Source organism: Grampus griseus, assembly GCF_964374135.1.
Source record: "Grampus griseus genome assembly, chromosome: 9".
Taxonomy (NCBI): domain Eukaryota; kingdom Metazoa; phylum Chordata; class Mammalia; order Artiodactyla; family Delphinidae; genus Grampus; species Grampus griseus.
This window is the reverse complement of record NC_139003.1, coordinates 46,591,861-46,615,005: the sequence shown is the minus strand read 5'-3', so window position 1 is coordinate 46,615,005 and position 23,145 is coordinate 46,591,861. Positions and strand designations below refer to the sequence as shown.

Here is a 23,145-nt window from a genome sequence, read left to right as displayed (position 1 = left end):
ACTGTAGCAGACTATACTGTAGTATAGTCTGAAGTCAGGGAGTCTGATTCCTCCAGCTCTGTTTTTTTTTCCCTCAAGACTGCTGTGGCTATTCGGGGTCTTTTGTGTCTCCATACAAATTTTAACATTTTTTGTTCTAGTTCTGTAAAAAATGCCATTGGTAATTTGATAGGGATTGCATTGAATCTGTAGATTACTTTGGTTAGTATAGTCATTTTCACAATATTGATTCTTCCAATCCAGGAGCATGGTATATCTCTCCATCTGTTGGTATCATCTTTAATTTCTTTCAACAGTGTCTTATAGTTTTCTGCATACAGGTCTTTTGTCTCCCTAGGTAGATTTATTCCTAGGTACTTTATTCTTTTTGTTGCAATGGTAAATGGGAGTGTTTCCTTAATTTCTCTTTCAAATTTTTCATCATTAGTGTATAGGAATGCAAGAGATTTCTGTGCATTAATATTGTATCCTGCAACTTTACCAAATTCATTGATTAGCTCTAGTAGTTTTCTGGTGGCATCTTTAGGATTCTCTATGTATAGTATCATCTGCAAACAGTGACAGCTTTACTTCTTTTCAAATTTGTATTCCTTTTATTTCTTTTTCTTCTCTGATTGCCATGGCTAGGACTTCCAAAGCTATGTTGAATAATAGTGGTGAGAGTGGACATCCTTGTCTTGTTCCTGATCCTAGAGGAAATGCTTTCAGTTTTTCACCATTGAGAATGACGTTTGCTGTGGGTTTGTCATATATGGCCTTTATTATGTTGAGGTAGTTTCCCTCTATGCCCACTTTCTGGAGAGTTTTTATCATAAATGGGTGTTGAATGTTTTCAAAAGCTTTCTCTGCATCTATTGAGATGATCATATGGTTTTTATTCTTCAATCTGTTAATAAGGTGTATCACATTGATTGATTTGCATATATTGAAGAATCCTTGCATCCCTGGGATACATCCCACTTGATCATGCTGTATGATCCTTTTAATGTGTTGCTGGATTCTGTTTGCTAGTATTTTGTTGAGGATTTTTGCATCTATATTCATCAGTAATATTGGTCTGTAATTTTCTTTTTTTTTTTTTTTTTGCGGTACGCGGGCCTGTCACTGTTGTGGCCTGTCCCGTTGCGGAGCACAGGCTCCGGACGCGCAGGCTCAGCGGCCATGGCTCACGGACCCAGCCGCTCCGCGGCATGTGGGATCTTCCCGGACCGGGGCGCGAACCCATGTCCCCTGCATCGGCAGGCGGACTCTCAACCACTGCGCCACCAGGGAAGCCCTGTAATTTTCTTTTTTTTTGTAGTATCTTTGTCTGGTTTTGGTATCAGGGTGACGGTGGCCTCATAGAATGAGTTTGGGAGTGTTCCTTCCTCTGCAGTTTTTTGGAAGAGTTTGAGAAGAATGGGTGTTAGCTCTTCTCTAAATGTTTGATAGAATTCACCTGTGAAGCCATCTGGTTCTGGATTTCTGTTTATTGGAAGATTTTTAATCACAGTTTCAGTTTGATTACTTGTGATTGGTCTGTTCATATTTTCTATTTCTTCCTGGTTCAGCCTTGGAAGGTTATACCTTTCTAAGAATTTGTCTATTTCTTCCAGGTTGTCCATTTTATTGGAAAAGAGTTGCTTGTAGTAGTCTCTCAGGATGCTTTGTATTTCTGCAGTGTCTGTTGTAACTTCTCCTTTTTCATTCCTAATTTTATTGATTTGAGTCCTCTCCCTCTTTTTCTTGATGAGTCTGGCTAATGGTTTATCAATTTTGTTTATCTTCTCAAAGAACCAGCTTTTAATTTTATTGATCTTTGCTACTGTTTTCTTTGTTTCTATTTCATTTATTTCTGCTCTGACTTTATGATTTCTTTCCTTCTACTAACTTTGGGTTTTGTTTGTTCTTCTTTCTCTAATTCCTTTAGGTGTAAGGTTAGATTGTTTATTTGATATTTTTCTTGTTTCTTGAGGTAGGCTTGTATAGCTATAAACTTCCCTCTTAGAACTGCTTTTGCTGCATACCATAGGTTTTGGATCATCACGTTTTCATTGTCATTTGTCTCGAGGTATTTTTTGATTTCCTTTTTGATTTCTTCAGTGATCTCTTGGTTATTTAGTAACGTATTGTTTAGCCTTCACGTGTTTGTGTTTTTTACATTTTTTTCCCTGTAATTGATTTCTAATCTCATAGCATTGTGGTCAGAACAGATCTTGATATGATTTCAGTTTTCTTAAATTTACTGAGGCTTGATTTGTGACCTAAGATGTGATCTATCCGGGAGAATGTTTCATGCACACTTGAGAAGAAAGTGTAATCTGCTGGTTTTGGATGGAATGTCCTATAAATATCAATTAAATCTATCTGGTCTACTGTGTCATTTAAAGCTTGTGTTTCCTTATTAATTTTCTTTTTGGATGATCTGTCCATTTGTGTAAGTGAGGTGTTAAAGTCCCCCACTATTATTGTGTTACTGTTGATTTCCTCTTTTACAACTATTAGCAGTTGCCTTATGTGTTGAGGTGCTCCTATGTTGGGTGCATATATATTCATAATTGTTATATCTTCTTGGATTGATCCCTTGATCATTATGTAGTATCCTTCCCTGTCTCTTGTAACCTTCTTTATTTTAAAGTCTATTTTATCTGATATGAGTATTGCTACTCCAGCTTTCTTTTGATTTCCATTTGCATGGAATATCTTTTTCCATCCCCTCACTTTCAGTCTGAATGTGTCCCTATGCCTGAAGTGGGTCTCTTGTAGACAGCGTATATATGGGTCTTGTTTTTGTATCCATTCAGCAAGCCAGTGTCTTTTGGTTGGAGCATTTAATCCATTTACATTTAAGGTAATTATTTGAAATATTTGTTCCTATTACCATTTTCTTAATTGTTTTGGGTTTGTTTTTGTAGGTCCTTTTCTTTTCTTGTGTTTCCCACTTAGAGAAGTTCCTTTAGCATTTGTTGTAGAGCTGGTTTAGTCATGCTGAATTCTCTTAGCTTTTGCTTGTCTGTAAAGCTTTTGATTTCTCCTTCAACTCTGAATGAGATTCTTGCCGGGTAGGGTAATCTTGGTTGTAGGTTCTTCTCTTTCATCACTTTAAGTATATCATGCCACTCCCTTCTGGCTTGTAGAGTTTCTACTGAGAAATCAGCTGTTAACCTTATGGGAATTCCCTTGTATGTTATTTGTCGTTTTTCCCCAGCTGCTTTCAATAATTTTTCTTTGTCTTTAATTTTTGCCAATTTGATTACTATGTGTCCTGGTGTGTTTCTCCTTGGATTTATCCTGTATGGGACTCTCTGTGCTTCCTGGACTTGGGTGGCTACTTCCTTTCCCATATTAGGGAAGTTTTCGACTATAATCTCTTCAAATATTTTCTCAGGTCCTTTCTCTCTCTCTTATCCTTCTGGGACCCCTCTAATGCGAATGTTGTTACGTTTAATGTCGTCCCAATGGTCTCTTAGGCTGTCTTCATTTCTTTACGTTCTTTTTTCTTGATTCTGTTCCGCAGCAGTGAATTCCACCATTCTGTATTCCAGGTCACTTATCTGTTCTTCTGCTTCAGTTATTCTGCTATTGATTCCTTCTAGTGTATTTTTCATTTCAGTTATTGTATTGTTCATCTCTGTTTGTTTGTTCTTTAATTCTTCTAGGTCTTTGTTAAACATTTCTTGCATCTTCTCGATCTTTGCCTCCATTCTTTTTCTGAGATCCTGGATCATCTTCACTATCATTATTCTGAATTCGTTTTCTGGAAGGTTGCCTATCTCCACTTCATTTAGTTGTTTTTCTGGGGTTTTATCTTGTTACTTCATCTGGTGCATAGCCCTCTGCCTTTTCATCTTTTCTGTCTTTCTGTGAATGTGTTTTTTGTTCCACAGGCTGCAGGATTGTAGTTCTTCTTGCTTCTGCTGTCTGCCCTCTGAGAAGTAAAATTTCTTAAGAAGCTACTACTAGAGATGAAGTACTACATTGTGTAGTTAGTTGTTTTAGAAAAAAAAAGAACAACCGATAGCATCATGTATTATAACACATGCTCTGTTATCCTCACTTAGTCTGTGACAGCCGTAACCCAAGATACCATTGCTCACAGATCGGGGGAGGGAGAGGGGTGGTCCAGACTGAGGGCACAGAGGTTATGAGGAGGTGCTGGCTTTTGTAGGGCCAACCTTACCCAAACAGAAAGCAAAGGTCTCCACACCAGTCGCTATCTAGAACAACCCACAGTATGTCTGCTCTGTGACGCAGAGGTCAGGTCCAACAAAATTTCAGGTGTGGCCAGGATCCCCTGAGAAGGGGAACAGGTACATAGCACTGCATGCACTAGTGAGATTTAAAAGACATGCTTCACATTTGACTCATCTGGTTAAACATTAACTGAGAAATAATGTTGATGGGAGCAGGTTGCACTTTGCCCCGAGCAAGCCATGTTTCCTAGGGTGGTGTGGCCTGGCTAATCAAGCAGTGAGACCTTTGAAGAGTAATGTGGATGGCACAGTCTCAGACTGTCCCGATCTGACTGGGGCTGCTCTGAGGGATATTGCCCAGTTATTTACTGCTGTCAGTCTTTCCATAGGAATGAGTGCTAACACATACGGATCACTTACTGTGCCCTGAGCACTGGGTTAAGAGTTTCACATATGTTATTTCTCACAACAGTGCCATGGCGATTGTTATCTGTCTCGTTTTATAAGAGGAAATGAGACAAATAGCACAGGAAGGGCAGAGCCAGATTCAGACTCAGATAGTCCAAATCCAGGACTGGCCTTCTAACCCAGTGATTCTGAAAGTGTGGTCCTAAGACCAGCAGCAGCAGAGGCATCACCAGGGAACCTATCAGAAATGCAGATTTTCTGGCCCACCCCCGACCTGCGAATCACAGACTCGGAGTTGGGGCCCAGCAATCTGGGTTTTAACAAACCTGCAGGTCATTCTGATGTTCGCTCAAGTGGGAGGACCACTGCTGTAGCCATTGTTCTCACTTCCTCTACTTTCTTTTTTTTTAAATTGAAGTATAGTTGATTTACAATGCTGTGTTAGTTTCTGGTGTACAGCAAAATGATTTGGTTTATATATATATATATATGTATGCATATATACTATATATATATTCTTTTTCAGAGTCTTTTCCATTACAGGTTATTACAACATACTGAATATAGTTCCCTGTGCTATACAGTAAATTCTTTTTGTTTATTTTATATATAGTGGTATGTCTCTGTTAATCCCAAACTCCTAATTTATTCCTCCCCGCCTTTCCTCTTAGGTAACCATAGTTTTGTATTTTTTTTTCTATTTCTGTGAGTCAGTTTCTGTTTTGTAAATAAGTTCATTTGTATCATTTTTTTAGATTCCACATATAAATGATACCATATGGTATTTGTATCTTTCTGACTTATTTCACTTCCTAGAATATGGTAATCTCTAGGTCCATTCATGTTACTTCAAATGGCATTATTTCATTCTTTTTTATGGCTGAGTAGTATTCCATTGTGTATATATACCACATCTTCTTTATCCATTCATCTGTCAGTGGATATTTGGGTTGCTTCAACGTGTTGGCTGTTGTAAATAGTGCTGCCAGGAACATTGGGGTGCATGTATCTTTTCGAATGAAATGGTCTCTCTGCTTTCTGTTTCATGCTGCTTTCCCTATGCGCTGTACTAGGATAGGAGAATCAAGATGCTTTGTTTCCCGATGATGCTTACTGTTTGCCCAGCACTGTGCTAGATTTTTCATGAACTTCAAAGTCGATGCCAAGTCACCCCATAGCCGCCATTTTTTCTAGATGTACTTCCTCCTAGATATTATTTTCCACCCTTTAAAAGTATTTTGCCTTTGCCTTTCTTCTTTGCTATGCCTAGCTTTCCCACACCCTCGTATGTTGCAGAGGCCAAATATGAATCTTTGTAGGGGAATGGTCAGTGCTTAATTTAACCTGGTTTTCTACGCCCACCACCATCCTCCTACCCTTCTTAGTCTTATGTTTGCAGGACTAATTAACAAAAATATTCAAATTCAGTTCTAATCAGGTGATTCATACTCATGTTTGTCCGTATTTGGTATATATTCTTATGAACTCCAGCTCTTTTTAGATGTTTTCCTTACCTTGTGACTGTGCAGAAATCCTGGCTAGATCTATTTACTCTTGCTTTTTTTTTGGCTGCATTGGGTCTCTGTTGCTGCGCGTGGGCCTTTCTCTAGTTGCAGCGAGTGGGAGCCACTCCTCACTGCAGTGCGCGGGCCTCTCACTGCAGCGGCCCCTCCCGTTGCAGAGCACAGGCTCTAAGTGCACGGGCTTCAGCAGCTGCAGCAGGCGGGATCAGTAGCTGTGGTTCGCGGGCTTAGTTGCTCCGCGGCATGTGGGATCCTCCCAGACCAGGGATCAGACCTGTGTCCCCTGCATTGACAGGCAGATTGCCAACCACTACGCCACCAGGGAAGTCCCTTTACTCTTGCTTTTACTGGGCCTTTGCATTAATAAAAATACCAAATCCATTATCATTATGTCAGGAATACTGTGAATTATATTTCTATTTTCCAAGTGCTAGTCACTTCATTCAGTGGATCATCTCTGTGCTCAGTGAGTAGCTCTCAATTCAGGATTGCAGGCAATTAATTTACCAATAAAAGCTAGTCCAGTGCTGGTGTAGTCCTGACCTTGCCTCCTTGCCTCAGTCTACCACTCCTTTTGCCGTCCCCAGGTTTACTGGTGCCATTGGTAATCAGTCACCTTTGGCTCTGTCCTCTGACAAACCACAGTCTTGGCATTAGCTCTCAGTACACCGTATCTCCCTGTCTTGTTGGACAGAATAGCAAGCTTTGCTTTCGCGATAGTATCTCTTTCTTCCTCCTTATTTACATGGCCAGTGTCATCTCCCCATCTACTGTGGGAGGAAATTAAATAGCCTTGGCACAGCCCGACAAAGGCATATTGGATGCCATCAAGCACCTTGTGTCTTCCCAGGTAATTACGCATCGATCGTTAGATGAATTGTTCTCGTATCTCCAGGGGTATTTCTACCGCGTCTGTAATTACACTTTTCTGGTTGTCCCTTTGATCTGCTGTGATCCTCCAAGTTCCATGACTTCTCGAAGACCATGCTTAATGACGCTGCTGCAGCACCTTTCAATTCAAGGATACAGACCAGATCCCTCAGGGTTTCAGTATTCCCCGTCGTTTAACAATATAATTCAACTATTTGCTGTCTTAGTTCATTTTGATTTTGTAAGTTGGCATCAATATGCCATAGAGTAAAAATGAATGATTCTCTCCTTTCTGTGCAGTAAGAGACAAAAGGGCATGAACACAAATAGATGATTTGACCCAGCATTAAATAAAAAGGCCTTCTGAGGCACTGGCAAAAGCTCAGAGTTTTGAGCTAATTATAAGATGTCCTGAAACCGATTTTTAAGAATGGACTCTAATGTTTGTTAGTCTAACATAGCCATTGGCAAACTATAGTCTGCCAGCTTTTTTTGTAAATAAAGTTTTATTAGAACACAGCAATGCTCATTCCTTTACGTATTGTCTACGGCTGCTTTTTTGCTTCCATGTGCAGTACTTGAGACAGATTGTATGGTCCTCAAAGTATTTACTATCTAATCCTTGACAGAAAAAGTTTCCTGACCCCTAGTCTTGCACTTGAAGTAACTTTGAAGAGTGAGTTAATACATGTACAGCACTCAGAACAGTGCCTGGCATTTATCTATGGGAAGTACTGGTCTTTAATTTCTACCACTTCCCAAGCACTTGTGTAAATATTAGCCAAAAAGGGAATTTTAGACCTGTAATGTAGGATGAATTTGATCTCAAGCCATTATAAGGAACATTTTGACCTTCATATTTAACACATGTAAATTGATGAAAGAAGCCAAGGCAGTTACAATAAGAAGTTGTAAAAAAAAAAAAAAAAAAAAAAAAGTTGTCCTTTCACCTGCTTTCTCACGGCCACTTCCTCCCATCAAGAAATGGTAGCCTGTTAGAAGACGTAGCCCAGTGCTTCATAAGCAGGAAATTGAAGAGATGTGTGAAATCTCTTTATTTGGTAACACCATCTGAACATGCAAACTAAGCTCACTTTCTTTAATTTCAGGAACAGAGCTGGTGTTACCTTCCTATTAAAAGTCTATATGTTACTGAATTCTGATTAATGATTTGCCTGCTGAAGCATCTGGGGGAAAGAGTGCCACGTCTGTAACTTACTATGAAATACAGCCCCCCACAAATTTGGATTAGTGGATGGATAGAGGGATGAAGAGATATGCCATAGAGCAAGTATATATAGTACATGACAGAATCTAGGTGGTGCATATATGGGTGTTTGCTGTAAAAGTCTTTCAATATTTCTGCCTGTGTGAAAATTTTCATAATAAACTGTCAAGAAGAAAAACAAAGAACGTTTGTGCAAGATGAGCAATGGCAGGGCATGCTCCGGCCCAGGGAACAAAAATGAAAGATAGGAGGGTGTCTCAGTGTCAGAGCTGCTGCAAACACCATAAGCTCAAGAATTTTTAATGTGGAATAATTTGTCAGAAAAAGAATCTGAAAGCAAGGACAAACATTAATAAGGCACTTTTACTCTTATTTATGACCATGTTGGGAATTGTTTGGGGGAAATGCCTGTTTCAGAAATGCTAAATTAAGTAATTTTTTTAAATAATAGAGAACAGGCTTCTGGATTTTATGGCATCATCACCATGTAGCAAAATGAATACGGGACCTGAAATCAACTAGGTTTCAACCCTGAATCTTCTGCTAACCATGGGTAGGACTGGGAGAAAGTTAATTTATCACTCCGAACTGCAGCTTTCTCATCTGTGAAAAGGAGGCAAAGATACATAGTCCACCCTCCTGGTAGAAGAATAAATATAAAAGCGTTCTGAAAGCCATGAAGATGTCACCAGACAATGAGTTCTCAATGGGGGCAGTATTATGCCCAAGGGGGGGCGATTGGTTCTAAAAGGGGCTCATAAAAAATTTTACTATTTCAATGTATAAAGCACAGATATACATATAGAACATACACAGGTATCCAATCTATCTGTAGTATTGAAATTTCACTGGGAAGAGATCATTAGGGAAGAAAAACAAAGAAGGTTATAATGCAAACAATACTGAGAACATTTTGCTGGATAATCTTTAATTCCTACCATCTCCTAAGTTCTGTCCCCTTTTTTTATAGGTAGCTTAATCTGATCCATCAGTTCGAGCACATAAATTTGAATTCTTACGTTGAATACTTACCTTTGAATCTTATATTTCTAGGAGGAGGGAGAAAAAGAAAAACTTCTGGGGAGAAGAATGAGAATGATGGACATTGTCTTTTCCAAAGCACGTGTAGTACCACTTAACCCAAATACCATTAAGCTTTGAAGGAAGGAGTTTGCTAACAAGAATGAGGAATTAAATGAGTGTACTCACCCAGTCTTTTTCCTGCTAGAAATTTAACAGTAGCATTAGTTTTCCCTTGATTTGCTTCGATTCTATTGGGTACTTCAAGCTCTTTGAGCCTAAGAGGTACGTGGAGAATTTAAAGAGAGTTCCAAGGAGAATAATGAAGATGAATTAAGGTTTGGAAAATAGGATCTATTGGAAAAGATTAAAAGAACAAGGATTATTTAGTGTGAGGAAGAACTGGCAATCAGGTAGCACAGAGATGGCTTCTAATAATGGAAACCTATGGAGAATATTCTCAGGTTCTTATCTGTACTGAAAACCAAAGGAAGGGAAAAAGTGTATTTTGAAGCAAGAGAGATGTGATATTAGATATTAAGATAAAATAACTGTCCATGATTAAATCCTAGACTTTGACTCTCCTTTATGGGATTTTTTCAAAATAAGGTGCCTGTCTGTAGGACTTATCAGGAGGAGGGACAAGTGAACCCATCACCTTTGCTTCTCCTGCCCTGGTCAGAGGCCGGCCAGCCAACCTGGCCAATGTGGCCTCCATGGGCTCTGGCTTGATGGGAAGAAAGTCATTTTTCCTGGAGCTGTGGCTTCAGGATGCCAGAGGATGAGTACCAAGCCCTAGCCAAGAGATCACAGCCAGAGCAATACGCCCAGCTGGGTTGTCCATACAAGCAGTGCCAGAGGTGGGTGTTGGGTGTCAACACACGGAGCCAAGGAATCGGTGTCAGAGAAGACGTAGCAAGGAAGAGTGGGTCAAAGTGAGCTGCTGGGAAGATGCTGTGGACCAGCTGCCGAGGAGAGTAATGCCCATGGCTAGGCTTTTAAGTGCTGTTGGAAGGCTACTGTGAGAGTGGATCAAAATCCATGTAGAAGTCTTAGGAAGTTGTTCATTCTTTCCACGTTTGGAAACTACTGCCCAAAATCATGGTTTCCACTCCTACATATGTGTCAGAATCCCCTGTGGAGCTTTGTAAACCTCACAGCCACCCTGGCTCCAGCCTTAGAGATCGGGATTTAATGGGAATATCACTTAGCATTCTTTTGTGAGCAACAGAAACCAAATCTGGCTAAATTTAGGGGTGGGGGGGAAGATTGGGAAGAGCGGGTAGTGAGGAGAGTGGTTGGAAAGATATGAAGAAATTCTCTGAACAGAAAAAAAAAAAGAAAAAACAAGGCTGAGCAAGGGGCTTTGGGAAGGATCTGTGAATCAGGACATCTCCAGGGATCCAGGAAATACGATGGCTGCACCTCTGAGCAGTAGAGTGTGTGGTTAGGGGCCCAGGCTCTGGGATATTATAGCCTGCTTTTATACCCTGTTTCTCCATGCTTCAGTTTGCCCTTTGGAAATGGGCGTGATAGATTTTTACCTATGTGCTAGTCATGAGGACTGAATGCGTCAACATACGGCAAGAAAGTGCTTAGCACAATTCTTGGCACATGGTGAGTTCTTAATGACTATTAGCAATTATTTTTCTTGTTGCTGTTAGGCTCTGCCATGCATGTGAATCAGCTGTAACCATTTCTCTTAATAGCTTTTCCTCAACTTGTAAATTCCAGGGTCAGAGCATCTGAGCAGCTTACATTGGTTCACATGTTCACCCCTTGGCCCGAGAATGTGCAGGAATTTGATTAGCAGAATCACTGACTGCCAGTCATGGTTGTTCGCTGTGGGCGTCATCCTTCACTCTTTGGAGATTCAGAAAACTGGGAGGGGAGCAAGTTTTGTCCTATGGTGTAGAAGCATAAAGGACCAAGGTGTGAGCCAGCAGTACTGCCTATCTTGCCATGCAGGCCCCTTTTGAAATTTCAGTGAGCCCAGGAAGGAAATGTAGGGCCATTAGCAGAGCGGTCTTTCAAATAATGTATTACTTCCATTGAAGCTGAGCTCTGTATAACATATGCTGTTGGTTGCTAGGACAACAGAGGTGAAAAGACAGGAGCCCTTTCCGTAAGGAGCTCACATCCTGAGGTTGTAAAGGCCAACAGTCCCAATCCTAATAAGATCATGGCCCTAACTGAGGCCTTTATAAAGTTCATAGAGAGGCTAGGAAACCATACCTAAACTCGTGTGAGTTGGCCAGGAAAGATTTTCCTACCATAGTAGCATCTTGCCTCTTAGTTTTAAGATCAGTGACATTTTGCCAGGTTAGGGGATAGACAGGTTAGAGAGCAAGTATTAGAATTCCAGGCAGAGGAAATATCACAACCAAAGAATGGCCAAAGTCTATGAACAACCAAGGTGTGAAACTACAAGGCATTCTGTATTAAGAACTGAAAGAATTGGGGAACGAGGATGTGGTGAAGCAGGAGTGTGTGTGCTAAGGACTGTCGACTGAAAAAAACGCACAACCTAAAAGTTGAGAATTATGTTTTATTTGGCAGACAAACTGAGGACTTAAGCCTGGGAGACAGCCTCTCAGATGGCTCTGAGGGAGTGCTCTGAAGAAGTAAGGGAGGAGCTGGAATATATAGGAGTTTTTGCCAAAAAAAAAAAAAAAGCAGGTAGTTGGAATATCAAAAGATTACTAATTAAAGAAAGGAAGATTCTGTATACTATTCATTTATTCATTCAATAAATATTTATTGAGCACCTACTATATACCAGCTCTGTTCTAGACTCTGGAGATACAGCAGTAAGCAAAACACAAAAATCTCTACCCTTGTGTAGTTTCTATTTGAATGGGAGAGACTGGCAAAAAGCCCACAGTTAAAATATATAGTTGGCAAAAAGCCCACAATTAAAATATATAGTATCTCAGATGATGATAAGTGTAGTGGAAAAAAATAAACCAGAGAAGAGATATGGGGTCTGCCAAAGAAAGGAGGCGCCACTTTTAAGTAGAATAGTCTGGGAAGGCCCCACTAAGTTGTGTGATTTTGACCACATGGCAGTGAAGAATTTGGAGCAGAGAGTAACACAATGAGATCTGCATTTTCTGCCCTGCCTTAAAGTGCAGACAGGGAGACCTGTAAAAAGACAATTCAGTGGTCCAGGTGACTATGCAGTGCAGTGAACATGAGGAAAAAGAGAGAGCACTTCAAGAGCAATTAAGAAATTACATACAATGGACAGGACTTAATGACAGTGGGGTTGGGAAAGAGGAAGGAATCTGGGATGACAGTTTCTGGCTTGGGCACTGGGTGGCTGATGCCCTGAGTAGTACCACTCACTGGGATGGGGAGAAAAGGAGGTTGGCCATCAGATGTGGTGAACAGATACCAGTAAGTTCCCTACATACGAACGAGTTCCGTAATGAGGGCACATTCGTAAGTCCAGTTTGTTCGTAAGTCCAACAAAGTTAGCCTAGGTACCCAAATAACACACTCGGCTATATATACTGTACTGTAATAGGTTTATAATACTTTTCACACAAATAAAACATAAAAAACAAGCAAACAAAAAAGAAAAAACATTTTTAAGCTTACAGTAGAGTACCTTGAAAAGTACAGTAGTGCAGTATAACAGCTGGCACACAGAGGCTGGCATCGAGTGAACAGGCAAGAAGAGTTACTGACTGGAGGAGGGAGAGGAGGTGGGAGATGGTAGAGCTGAAGGATCGTCAGCAACAGGAGACGGAGGGCAAGCTGCAGTTTCACTCACGCCTGACGTGGATGGCACAGGTTCTGGTTCCTTGCTGGAACCAGATGCACGTTCTCATTTTTGAGAGTTCGCAACTTGAAGGTTCATATGTAAGGGACTTACTGTATTCCTGTAACAGTCAGCCCACCCAGGTGTCCAGAATGGAAGGGTTGAGGGGTTTAACAGCTGAAGATCAACCCACCTTTTACAGCAGAGTCGGTGTTTTCTGTGAGTGCACCACCTCTTTTGTTCCCTGGACAATTTCCCTTCCTCTTGGTGTAGGAGAAGGTTATGGGCTCTGGTGTCAGTCGGATGTCGGTTTGGATTCATCTCCATGCCGCTGTGTGATCTTCAGGTGATGTAGTCACAGGGGCCTCCCTCTTCTCCTCTGTGGACTAGGAATGCCAGTCTCTACATAACTCACCTGTTGGGAGAACTGAAGCACACACACTGAAGGCACCTGTGAGGTGTTGCCTCCTCCGCTGTGCCCTCGGTGGGGTTCTGGGTCAGGGTCAGTAGGTCTGAACCTGGAGAAACCCAGAACCAGGAGCAAAGGGCTGAATGTGCAAGGCATGGGTATTTGTGTGAGTGTGTGTCTGGGTGTAGTTACCCTTCCAGTACTTTTCAAATCCAAATATAAGGAATTTGGGCAATTCACCTTCCTCTTTTATGATGCTTGTTTTGTAAAGGTACTTATATAACTAAACCTGGGAAATCAGGACATCACTGAGGTACTAGACAGCCATTCAATGCTTCACCCCCACCCCACCCCACCCCACCCCCGAGTGCGCTCTTTAACGCTGGGAGTGTGAGTGGTGGAAGTTTTGTTTCCAGCCCAGGGATCAGGGCATAGTTTCAAAGCAACATGCTGTGGTGTGGGGTCCCATGGCGTAAGGGATTTATTTATTTATTTATTTATTTATTTAAAAAAATAGATCTTTGTTAGAGTATAATTGCTTCACAATACTGTGTTAGTTTCTGTTGCACAACAAAGTGAATCAGTCATATGCATATATATATCCCCATATCCTCTCCCTCTTGAGCCTCCCTCCCACCCTCCCTATCGCACCCCTCTAGGTGGTCACAAAGCACCGAGCTGATCTTCCTGTGCTATGCTGCTGCTTCTCACTAGCTATCTGTTTTACATTCGGTAGTGTGTATATATCGATTAGTTCACATGTATGCATATCGTAGTTGATATTCTTGAATAATATCTTAACTTTTTTTCTTTAGTGGTTTTCATATTTTAGATTGTTTATAATTTTTCCAAGGGGGGAGAGAGGTTGGTTCCCTTATTAATCTGATTGAGCTGTTAGTCTATTCAGTTTTGTATTTATCTGAGCTATTTCCCTGAGTAGTTGGAGGTATTTCCGTCTTTTCTTAAAAGCTGCTCTTATAAATTATCAGTATTATCAAAAACAAGTATTACCTCTTACCTTCCTTTTACTCCATTTTATTTTATGTTTTTAAAGTATTTGTTGCTTACTTGCATTTTAGTTAAAAGAATGTTTTTTACTGATCTTCCTTGGGAATACTCAAGAGTTTCAAAGTTCTTTTAGTCTAAAGTAGGGTTTCTCAACCTCAACATTATAGACATTTTGGGTGTTCTGACCTGTGTATTGTAGGATGTTTACCACCATCCCTGGACTCCTACCCGCTGGATGTCAGTGGCACCCTCCCCCTAGTCATGACCATCAAAACTGTCTCCAGACATGGCCAAATATCTCCTGGGGAATGAAAAACACCTCCCCTCCCAGTTGAAAACCACTGGTCTATGAAAAGACTTTTTAATTGTTCTAATATTGTCACTGATTTTTAAATCATAATTCCTGGAAAAATATGAGAAAAAAAGGAGAAGAAGGCAGAAAACAAACCAAATGAATGGAAACTGCTTTGGTCCTGAGCACGCAACCTGATATTGTGCGCATCTACATGTTAGCACGATGTTTATAGTAGGTTGCTAAGGCACCCGACTTGTGGGTACTTACATAACTTAGGAAAACCATTGGTAATCTTTTAAGGAGGTTTATTACAGAAAGACTGGTCAGTAGATTTTTTATAATACACTCTAATCAAGACAGGAAGGAATGCACCTCATCAGCACGCCCTCAGAATCCTGGAAAGGTTAAAGTGATGCCATGAGGAAAACTAAAGAAAAGAAACTGGAGATTTCACGTTTGCTCAATTTTCATTCTATACTATGCAATCTGACCACAAGAATGTAAATTTCAGTACTTGCATTTTCTTTCTCTCCCTTTCAACAGAGATCTTTGATTTCTAATTAGAAGGGAATAATCCATATTTTTTTTTTTCTGGATGAAATTGCCCCAGTATCACCAATACAAATCCCCCCATCAAAAGCCTTTTCTCCTACACTTGATCTGTATCTCAGAGAATCCAGCAGTCTAGCTGCCCTGTGTAGGAGGTTGCTAAATTGGGTTTTTAAATTATTTCTATTAGGCAAAAACTTAACACATACCAGCTGCTGAGGGATTATAAAAGCTTAGTTTTTTTCAATAATTGGAAACCTTGTTTACAGGGGACTCACAATATTCTTTAAATGCCTTTGTGTTGAATATAAAAGAACTTGTGTTTATCTAGGCAATGATAATCTGACTATAAAGCAAACTCATTTAAGGCTTATGCTTCCTGTCTCTCACTATGCAGCTGTCACCCTACTGTTCTTTCAAGCTTTGCAAAACGCTGAGAATTTTTCCTTAAAATTAGAAGAATAAATTGAAAAACAAACCAGGTAGTTTGGAATACATTTAATTCTAAATCACACGGAAATCGTTGAGAGACCCAGAATATCACAACATCTAGGCAAATTTATTCCAAGTTCTCATTTGTTAACTCATTGACAGAAGTCCAAGGAGATTTTAAGGTGTTCAGTCCTGGCAAAGAAAAATCAAGGACAATTCAGATAATTCAGACTGAAACCAGTCCGTAGAATTTTGCTAGCCAATGAAGCCATCAGCATTGATTGGCATCTGCTCTGGAGAAGCTGGGAAGCACAGTATTGTAGTTAAAGGTATGTGTGCTGAGTCCAAAGGCACTTACTAGATCTATGACCTCAAGCTAGTTATTTGAGGGCTTTGTGTAAAATAATCACACTCGCTTCCCTCATAGGTTTGTTTGGAGGCTTAAATGAGATCAACACGTGAAAACCTAAGGACGGTTCCTGGCACAGAATAGCCACTCAGTAAATGTTAGCCTATTACCACAACTTTTTTTCCAAGCCCTACCGGTTTTTACATGCATTATCTCACCTAATCTTTGAAAGAGCCTTATTAAAATAGTACATCTTTATAACTCCAGTTTTCTTGAAAGTCGAGGGAAATGAGATGCAAAGAAGTTTAATAACCTATTCAGGGTCACACAGCAATTGAATTGACAGCGGGGCTCTTCGTTCATGATCTTTGTCTCATTCTGCAAACATTTAATGAGTACAGGCACCCTTTGCTCTCAGAACAATCACTCTCCGAATATTTGCTGTAACAACTTACAGAAGGTTTTAGCCAATATCATTCTCCCAGTTAAAAACCTGCTGCCACAAGTTCTCCTATGTGTGACGGCTTCTCAAACCTTAATGTGTATGTGACTCCCCTTCGAAATGCACATTCTGCATTTCTCACAAGCTCCAAGGTGATGCCAATGCTGTCGGTCCCCAGATCACACATTGAGTAGCAAGAAAGCTAGGTGATGCAAGAGTATGAGGTATGAAGACTCTCATACCTCAGAGTCCTCCTGTTCTAACCTCCTGTTTAAACATATTGCACATTATACCCATAACTCCCCCCACTTTCCCCTGAGGGTTTAGCTCCTCAGTATTTGTTTGGGCCAGGTACCTGAGGGCACTACCAATTCAGGCCTGATTTAGATAGTATCTTTCAAATCTTTGGCAATATTATTTCATTGTGTTTTTTATTATAGAACATTCTCAGTGTAGAAGGATAATGAAATTCCTTTTCTGTTCAGCTGCGGACTGTACATAAACATACCTATTAATTACATCATGAAGTGTTAAACAATTATGTAATTGGCATTTAAATATTTTATATTATGCAGAAATTCTTATCAGATTGTTATATAATTATTTAAAAGAATTTGAATAATATCTGGGACATTGATGTTTTGGGATGCTCTAAGAATGAATTATTATTTTTTTCCATTTAAAATAATGGAATATAGGCTCTTGCTATTTGAAACTCTGCTGCCCAACACATTTTTAGGAATGGATTTGATTCAGATAACAAGAGGTACCTGCATTCACCCTGTGCCTGACATCAGGTGAAATCCTAGGAATACAATGATAATGAAGACAAAAATGGCTGCTTCAAAACACTCACAGAATAGTTAGAGAAGAACCAGCCCAATAAAGATTTAAAATATGGTGAGATGTCAAGTTTTTCAGCAGAGATCAGTAAAAGGAGCTTTAAGAGCACAGAAAATAATGGGCCTACCTCTTCCTTCTCTACACAGGAGGGTCTCTCTGGGCACCAGTAATAGCTAATATTCATTGAATATCTCTGTACTCCAGGAACTGTTGCAACCATGTTGCATGTATTTACTCAATTATTACAACTCAGTGAAGCAGGTATTTTTGTTATCATCCCCATTTTAAAGATGAGGAAACTGAGTAACAGAGAGATTAGTAACCTGCTTATGAACACACTGATCTGGCCTCAAAGACAGGCAGTCTGAGTGTAGAGCCCACCCTTTCAACCATCTTGTGATCCACCTTTATTTTATTAAAAGAAAGTTCAGGATCTTAAAATAAGAACATACAAAAACCAATGGACTGTTGAGCGGGGGGTGGGTGCATTGTATGGACAGGGCTAGACAGGACTAGAACCATCTTCAGTAGTCACAGTACTGGCAATAATTATATATGAGGTGTGACTATAAAGTCATGAAATAGTTTAACATATATTACATGAGAGTGGTCCCTTTCCAGTCAGTCATCTTGGGAAGCTGTGCTTTTATTCCACCAATTTCCCGTTGCCTAGAGTGTGCTGGGAATGCTCTTCTAAAGAACCTTCAGAATAAGTCACGGTGCAAATCTTAGTATCTTAGGATCATGCCTCATTTTTGTCTCAGATGTGTTTCCAGGTCGGATCACTCACCCTATTTACTGAATTTGGCTGTGAATAACTTATACCTGTTTGCCACAATAACATCCACTCTCAAATCCATTCTCAAAAAATAAATGTATGTTTCTTACCAGATGATTCTGAAACTTTAGTGTATGCTTAAATATCATCCAGGGGAACTTGATTAAATAACACTTTAAAGCCCCACCCTAAGTAATTCTGATTCAGTTTGTCTGAGGAAAGGAACAGGATCCTGCAGTCTTTAACGAGCATCCTGAAGACCACACTTTGAGAAATGCAGCTCTGAGTATATCCAAGAAAAAGGGTAGTGATTCTTCAGGCAGTTCCAAAAGAGGAATTCCAAAAGTGTTCTCATCAACAGTGACATCAGTGTCATGTATCACCTACCTTGAGGGACTATTCTCCTGTACATGATGCTTACTTAGAATATGATGTTCAGTTATATTTATAAAAAGAATCAGCCACCATTCTTCACAGTCACACCACACACACCAAATTCACCTGTGTCTTGGGCAGGATGCATTTCAGGTGTTTGTTTGCTCACCGATCTACTTGGTATCCTCCTTTTTCAAAAAGAGGTGTTCCTTTCAGAACCAGGTAGATCATGAAAGGATCCAGTATTGGAAGATCCAGCAATATGTATACGAATTATTACTTTTTTGTCCTGAAAAGGGTGGGCTTCTTTCACTTCTTGGAGCTGGATCACTAAACCCCGAGAGCAGGCATTGCAGATCCGATTTCTGTTAGTCATATCCTCAAAGACCAGTTCCACCAAGGTGATGGGTTATCCTAGGATAATCACAGTGGCAGGGAAGTTCCAGAACCAACTTTCCTTCATGTTGGGATACGTTACATCTTTGTCCCTTCCTGAATCCACGTGCATACCTAAATTAGCCCTCCATTTTTTGCCAAGTTGCCTGATTTTAACAAGCATAATTCTCAATGAAAATGCAAGAACTTCTGAGCTGCCTTACTTTTTATTTATCAGTTGTCCTCTGTCTCATTCACTGAAGAGAATCTCATACACCTGGAAATTGAAATTCAATGTTACGGCTTCTTTAATAAAACAAATCTGCATTTCACAGGTGGGTCCTGACTCCATCAGTGTCTAATGTGGGGCAGCACCTGGAGAGAGTCAGGCTCCTTTAAGGCATTACTGCATCACAGGGTAGAGGTTCTAGTTTCTCTAGTCAGCTTCCTTGTCCCTTGGAGCCCTGACATCAGCCGACTGTATTTTGTCTGGATCCGAGGATCCAGAATTATCTGCCTTAAAAAAATGTGCACATTCTATGATTTTTCTGGGGTCATTAACTTATATTAAGCTCTTGACTGGTTAAAAGCTTAGTGAACGGTGGAGAGAAAGACTACGTTTAGATTCCTGTGAGCAAAAGTTTAGGAAAGGAAGAGGTGATAGTTGTATTTTTTTTTTTATCCCAGCCATTCTCTCTCTCTTTAACATTAACGAGGGAGCTATGTTTTCTTTAAGAGCAACAGAGACAACAGATGGATGACAGGTTGAATCAGATCACTATCAAAACAGCCTGGACAGTGGGAGCAGTGATCAGATGACTGCCCACATCCTCTGTCTTCGCTCTCTCTTACTTCCACGTTTCCTCTCTCCCTATGTAGGGTTGCCAGATTTAGAAAAAATGAAATAAAAACAGGATGCCTAGTTAAATTTGAATTTCAGCTAAATAAAGAATAATATTCTAGTATACGTTTTGCGCAATATTGGGGACCTGTTGTATGGCCCTATTCCACGGGTAGTCTCTCCCACACAGTTCAGTGCTCTTGTTTTATTTTCTTGCAGTTTTCATATGCAGATTTGTTCTTCAATTGGATCAAAGGGTCCTGCAGGCGGGATCTTATTTGGTATTCCTCAAGGCACCCGAGATATTGACTTCCCTATTTAGCGGCCTATGTTAGATTTTTCAAGTGTTTCCTCTTACTGCAAGTACAGAGCACCCCTGAGCTCCTTATAGCTTTCCTCTCACACCTGTGAGGTCATCACTTCACGAACAATGACAGGGCTGAGCACAGAGCTCCGAACATAAGTGTACCATATATTTTTATGAGTGATGGGTGAACTGAAACCAATTTGTTGTCTTCTTAAGAGTCAATTAAATTAACTACTTACCTGCACGCCAGGAGTTCATAGTAAGCTCCATCTACCATGCTGTCCATCTGGGAAATTAGATTAATTACCCTTCTCTTATTATCGTCTCCCACCCTTTTGTTTTTTTATTAATCTCAAGGAAATATTTTCCTTTCCAACTGGTAGAGTCAATATTCAATGGAATAAGGGTTGTGAGGGAGAGGGGTCAGACTACATGGATAACCCAAAATTATAATTAAAACTGTAGTCATTTCTTTTTTACGCAAAGACAGGTTAACAGTGTTCTGAGGCCCAACTGGGTCGTTAGGCTTGATTATTCGACAGCTGCTGAGGAGGGATGATTCCCCCTTACCGACGAACTGTATTTTAAATTTCTCTAAATTACCTGAGTCCTTTGGAGGCAAATAAAACTTGTCTTTCACATACTAAAAAAAAAAGAAAAAAATTACCCTTCTCTTTTGGAAAGATAAGAGGATGGAGGGAAGGGAATGGGGTTGGTAGCGACACCTAGATTTGCAAATCTGTGTTATGGCTCAGCCAAAAAGATGGAAATAAAATTGTCCTGATAAATGGGGAGTCATTTCAAAATGTAGAACGTTGACTCTCAAAGAAAGGACAGATATCTCGCGTATTATATATTACCTACTTCCATCAGCTTTTCTAAAATTCTAAATTTCTTCTATGGCATGTTGGTGTTGCAGCCACATTACCTACAGTATCCTGAGAGGAAGAAAGAACTGTGAAAGCCAGTCGAACAGTGTAAATGACAAAATGTTCAACTCCCATTCAAAAGCTTTCCAGCATGTAGAGTAATCAGATAACAAGGTGCCTTTTTACACACTGTGTGCTTCGATTAATCATATCATTTAGATCTTCCTTCATAAATGACACACAGCAGTCTTCAAACCTTAAAGAGTGATGAATGCCCTCTCTTGGTTCAGTGCTTTTCAGGTGTAAAACGCACAGAAGAGTGAACACGTATTTAGAAGTATCTAGATGATTAGTTTTATGCCAGGTAGGCTTGTCCAAGGCAGGCTTGTCAAGGTGGTCCACAGAGACCCGGCTCCCCCTTTTGAACCTTTTCCTCTAGTCCATCCCTCCCTACTGCCCACTCGGGTCCCCTGCATCCTTTGGAGAGCAAAGATAGGCCGGGAAACTGCCTTCAAATCCCACCACGGTGCCCTGCTGAGAAAACTGCCCATTTGACTGTAGACAGAAATGACTGTAAATGAAGTAGCTGCCCAGCTCATATTCTACCCTAGTAAACAAACATGATCTTGCTGTTATAACCATCAGTGAAATCCATAACTTCATGTAGCTCTACATGTTCTCAGTGTCCCTGGAATCAGACTAGAAGAATAAAAGCTGAACATGAGAATTCATGTTAATTTCTTACCAACTCCAACACCTTGAATGTAAGAAAACAAAGTTCGTATGAAAGTAGATTATCACATATATGTGGCAGAAATCCAATGGGATAACCCCAAGGCTCAAGATGTGATTGAAAAATCTTTTCTGGAATGTTTATGCTTTTCAGTCAACTCATAAATCTTATCCTCCAAAGCTTGTACCTCTGGTGTCAAGTGAATTTTAGCCCATTCACCATTTGACGGAAAAAATAAGAATGTTAGGATATTGATTTTATTGGGAAAGAGACCAAATTAAACTTATTTTTTAATCCGGTGCACTCCCCATTTTTATTATAAATACATAATTAAACAATTAGGTGAAGATTGAAATAAACATTTGTGTTTTATTCATGCTAAAAGTATTTGTTCTGTCCTTCAGGATGAAGCCTTGTAATACTTTTATAAATTCCTTAATATTAAAATAAGCCTCACTGTGTTTCCTTCAAAAACTTTTTTATTGGCTGATTGAGTTTGGGTGGGGAGTGAGCCTAATGATGAGAGAAATATGGCAGTTCCAGGTCATTTTTACTCAAGAGAGTGGAATGTGTTGCTTAACTCCAGAGTGTCTTAGAGCTCTGATTTGGGGAATAAAAACTGGAATAAAATTATTCCCAGGACTCTAGCTCTGTTTATTTGAATAGTATTTTTATCTATCTGGTTTGAATTCAAATGCATTACTAACACTTTTCTTCTTTTCAATATAGGTGGGAAACAGACCAAAATATTATGGAAGAGAGTATGTATTATGCTATTCATTGTTTTAATAATGTAATAAGTAGTCACTTCCTATGTCATTTAAATATTAAATATTAAAATTTTTCCAATATGTAGTCTTCATCAAATGTCCATTGTGCAAGGGTTTAATAATAAGGATAAATGCAATCAGATCCCTTTGTACTGAATTTTCTTATAATATTCAGGTGCTTGGCTTCATGAATGTATGAGGGAGACTATCTCCTGCTACAGTCAGTTCTCTTCACAAAAGCAGCCACTGAGTGCCCGGCAAGTATTTGAAACATAAGGCGTAAGGCGGCATTTTTTCCTAACTGTGGCTCTCTTAGTATTTCATTTCACTTTTACTTCAATACTATATAAACAGCTAGGGTGTCGAAGAATGTGAACTGAGGCTGAACTCCTTACTTTCATCTACCTCAGTAAACACAACACTCAGGAAAGTCATCCCATTTCCTTGGTCTCCTAAAACCAAAATGATGATTTCTCTTGACATGGATCTATTAGCCAAATTGCCTTAATACCATAATTATGATTTCCCCCATTTTCCTCTATTTTTTTTAAGATTTTTTTTTTTTAATGTGGACCATTTTTAGTCTTTATTGAATTTGTTACAATATGGCTTCTGTGTTATGTTTTGGTTTTTTGGCCACAAGGCATGTGGGATCTTAGCTCCCCGACCAGGGATCAAACCCCGCACCCCCTGCATTGGAAGGCGAAGTCTTCCAACTGGACCGCCAGGGAAGTCCCCCCTATTTTCCTCTTAATTTCATCTCTTGTTTTACTTTCTCAGAAA

General features: G+C 39.9%; 1 protein-coding gene across 3 annotated transcripts in view; it reads left to right on the top strand.

Annotated features, from left to right (window-relative positions):
- The window catches only part of CHN2 (chimerin 2), a gene marked incomplete at its 5' end in the record, with an annotated part of 331,632 nt that overhangs the window by 179,557 nt on the left and 128,930 nt on the right, over positions 1-23,145 (top strand). For all 3 annotated transcript variants that reach the window (XM_082661915.1, XM_082661914.1, XM_082661916.1), the window contains one exon: positions 22,322-22,353. In XM_082661915.1, coding sequence (XP_082518041.1) covers positions 22,322-22,353 — 32 coding nt within the window. The remainder of the gene's footprint in view (positions 1-22,321; positions 22,354-23,145) is intronic.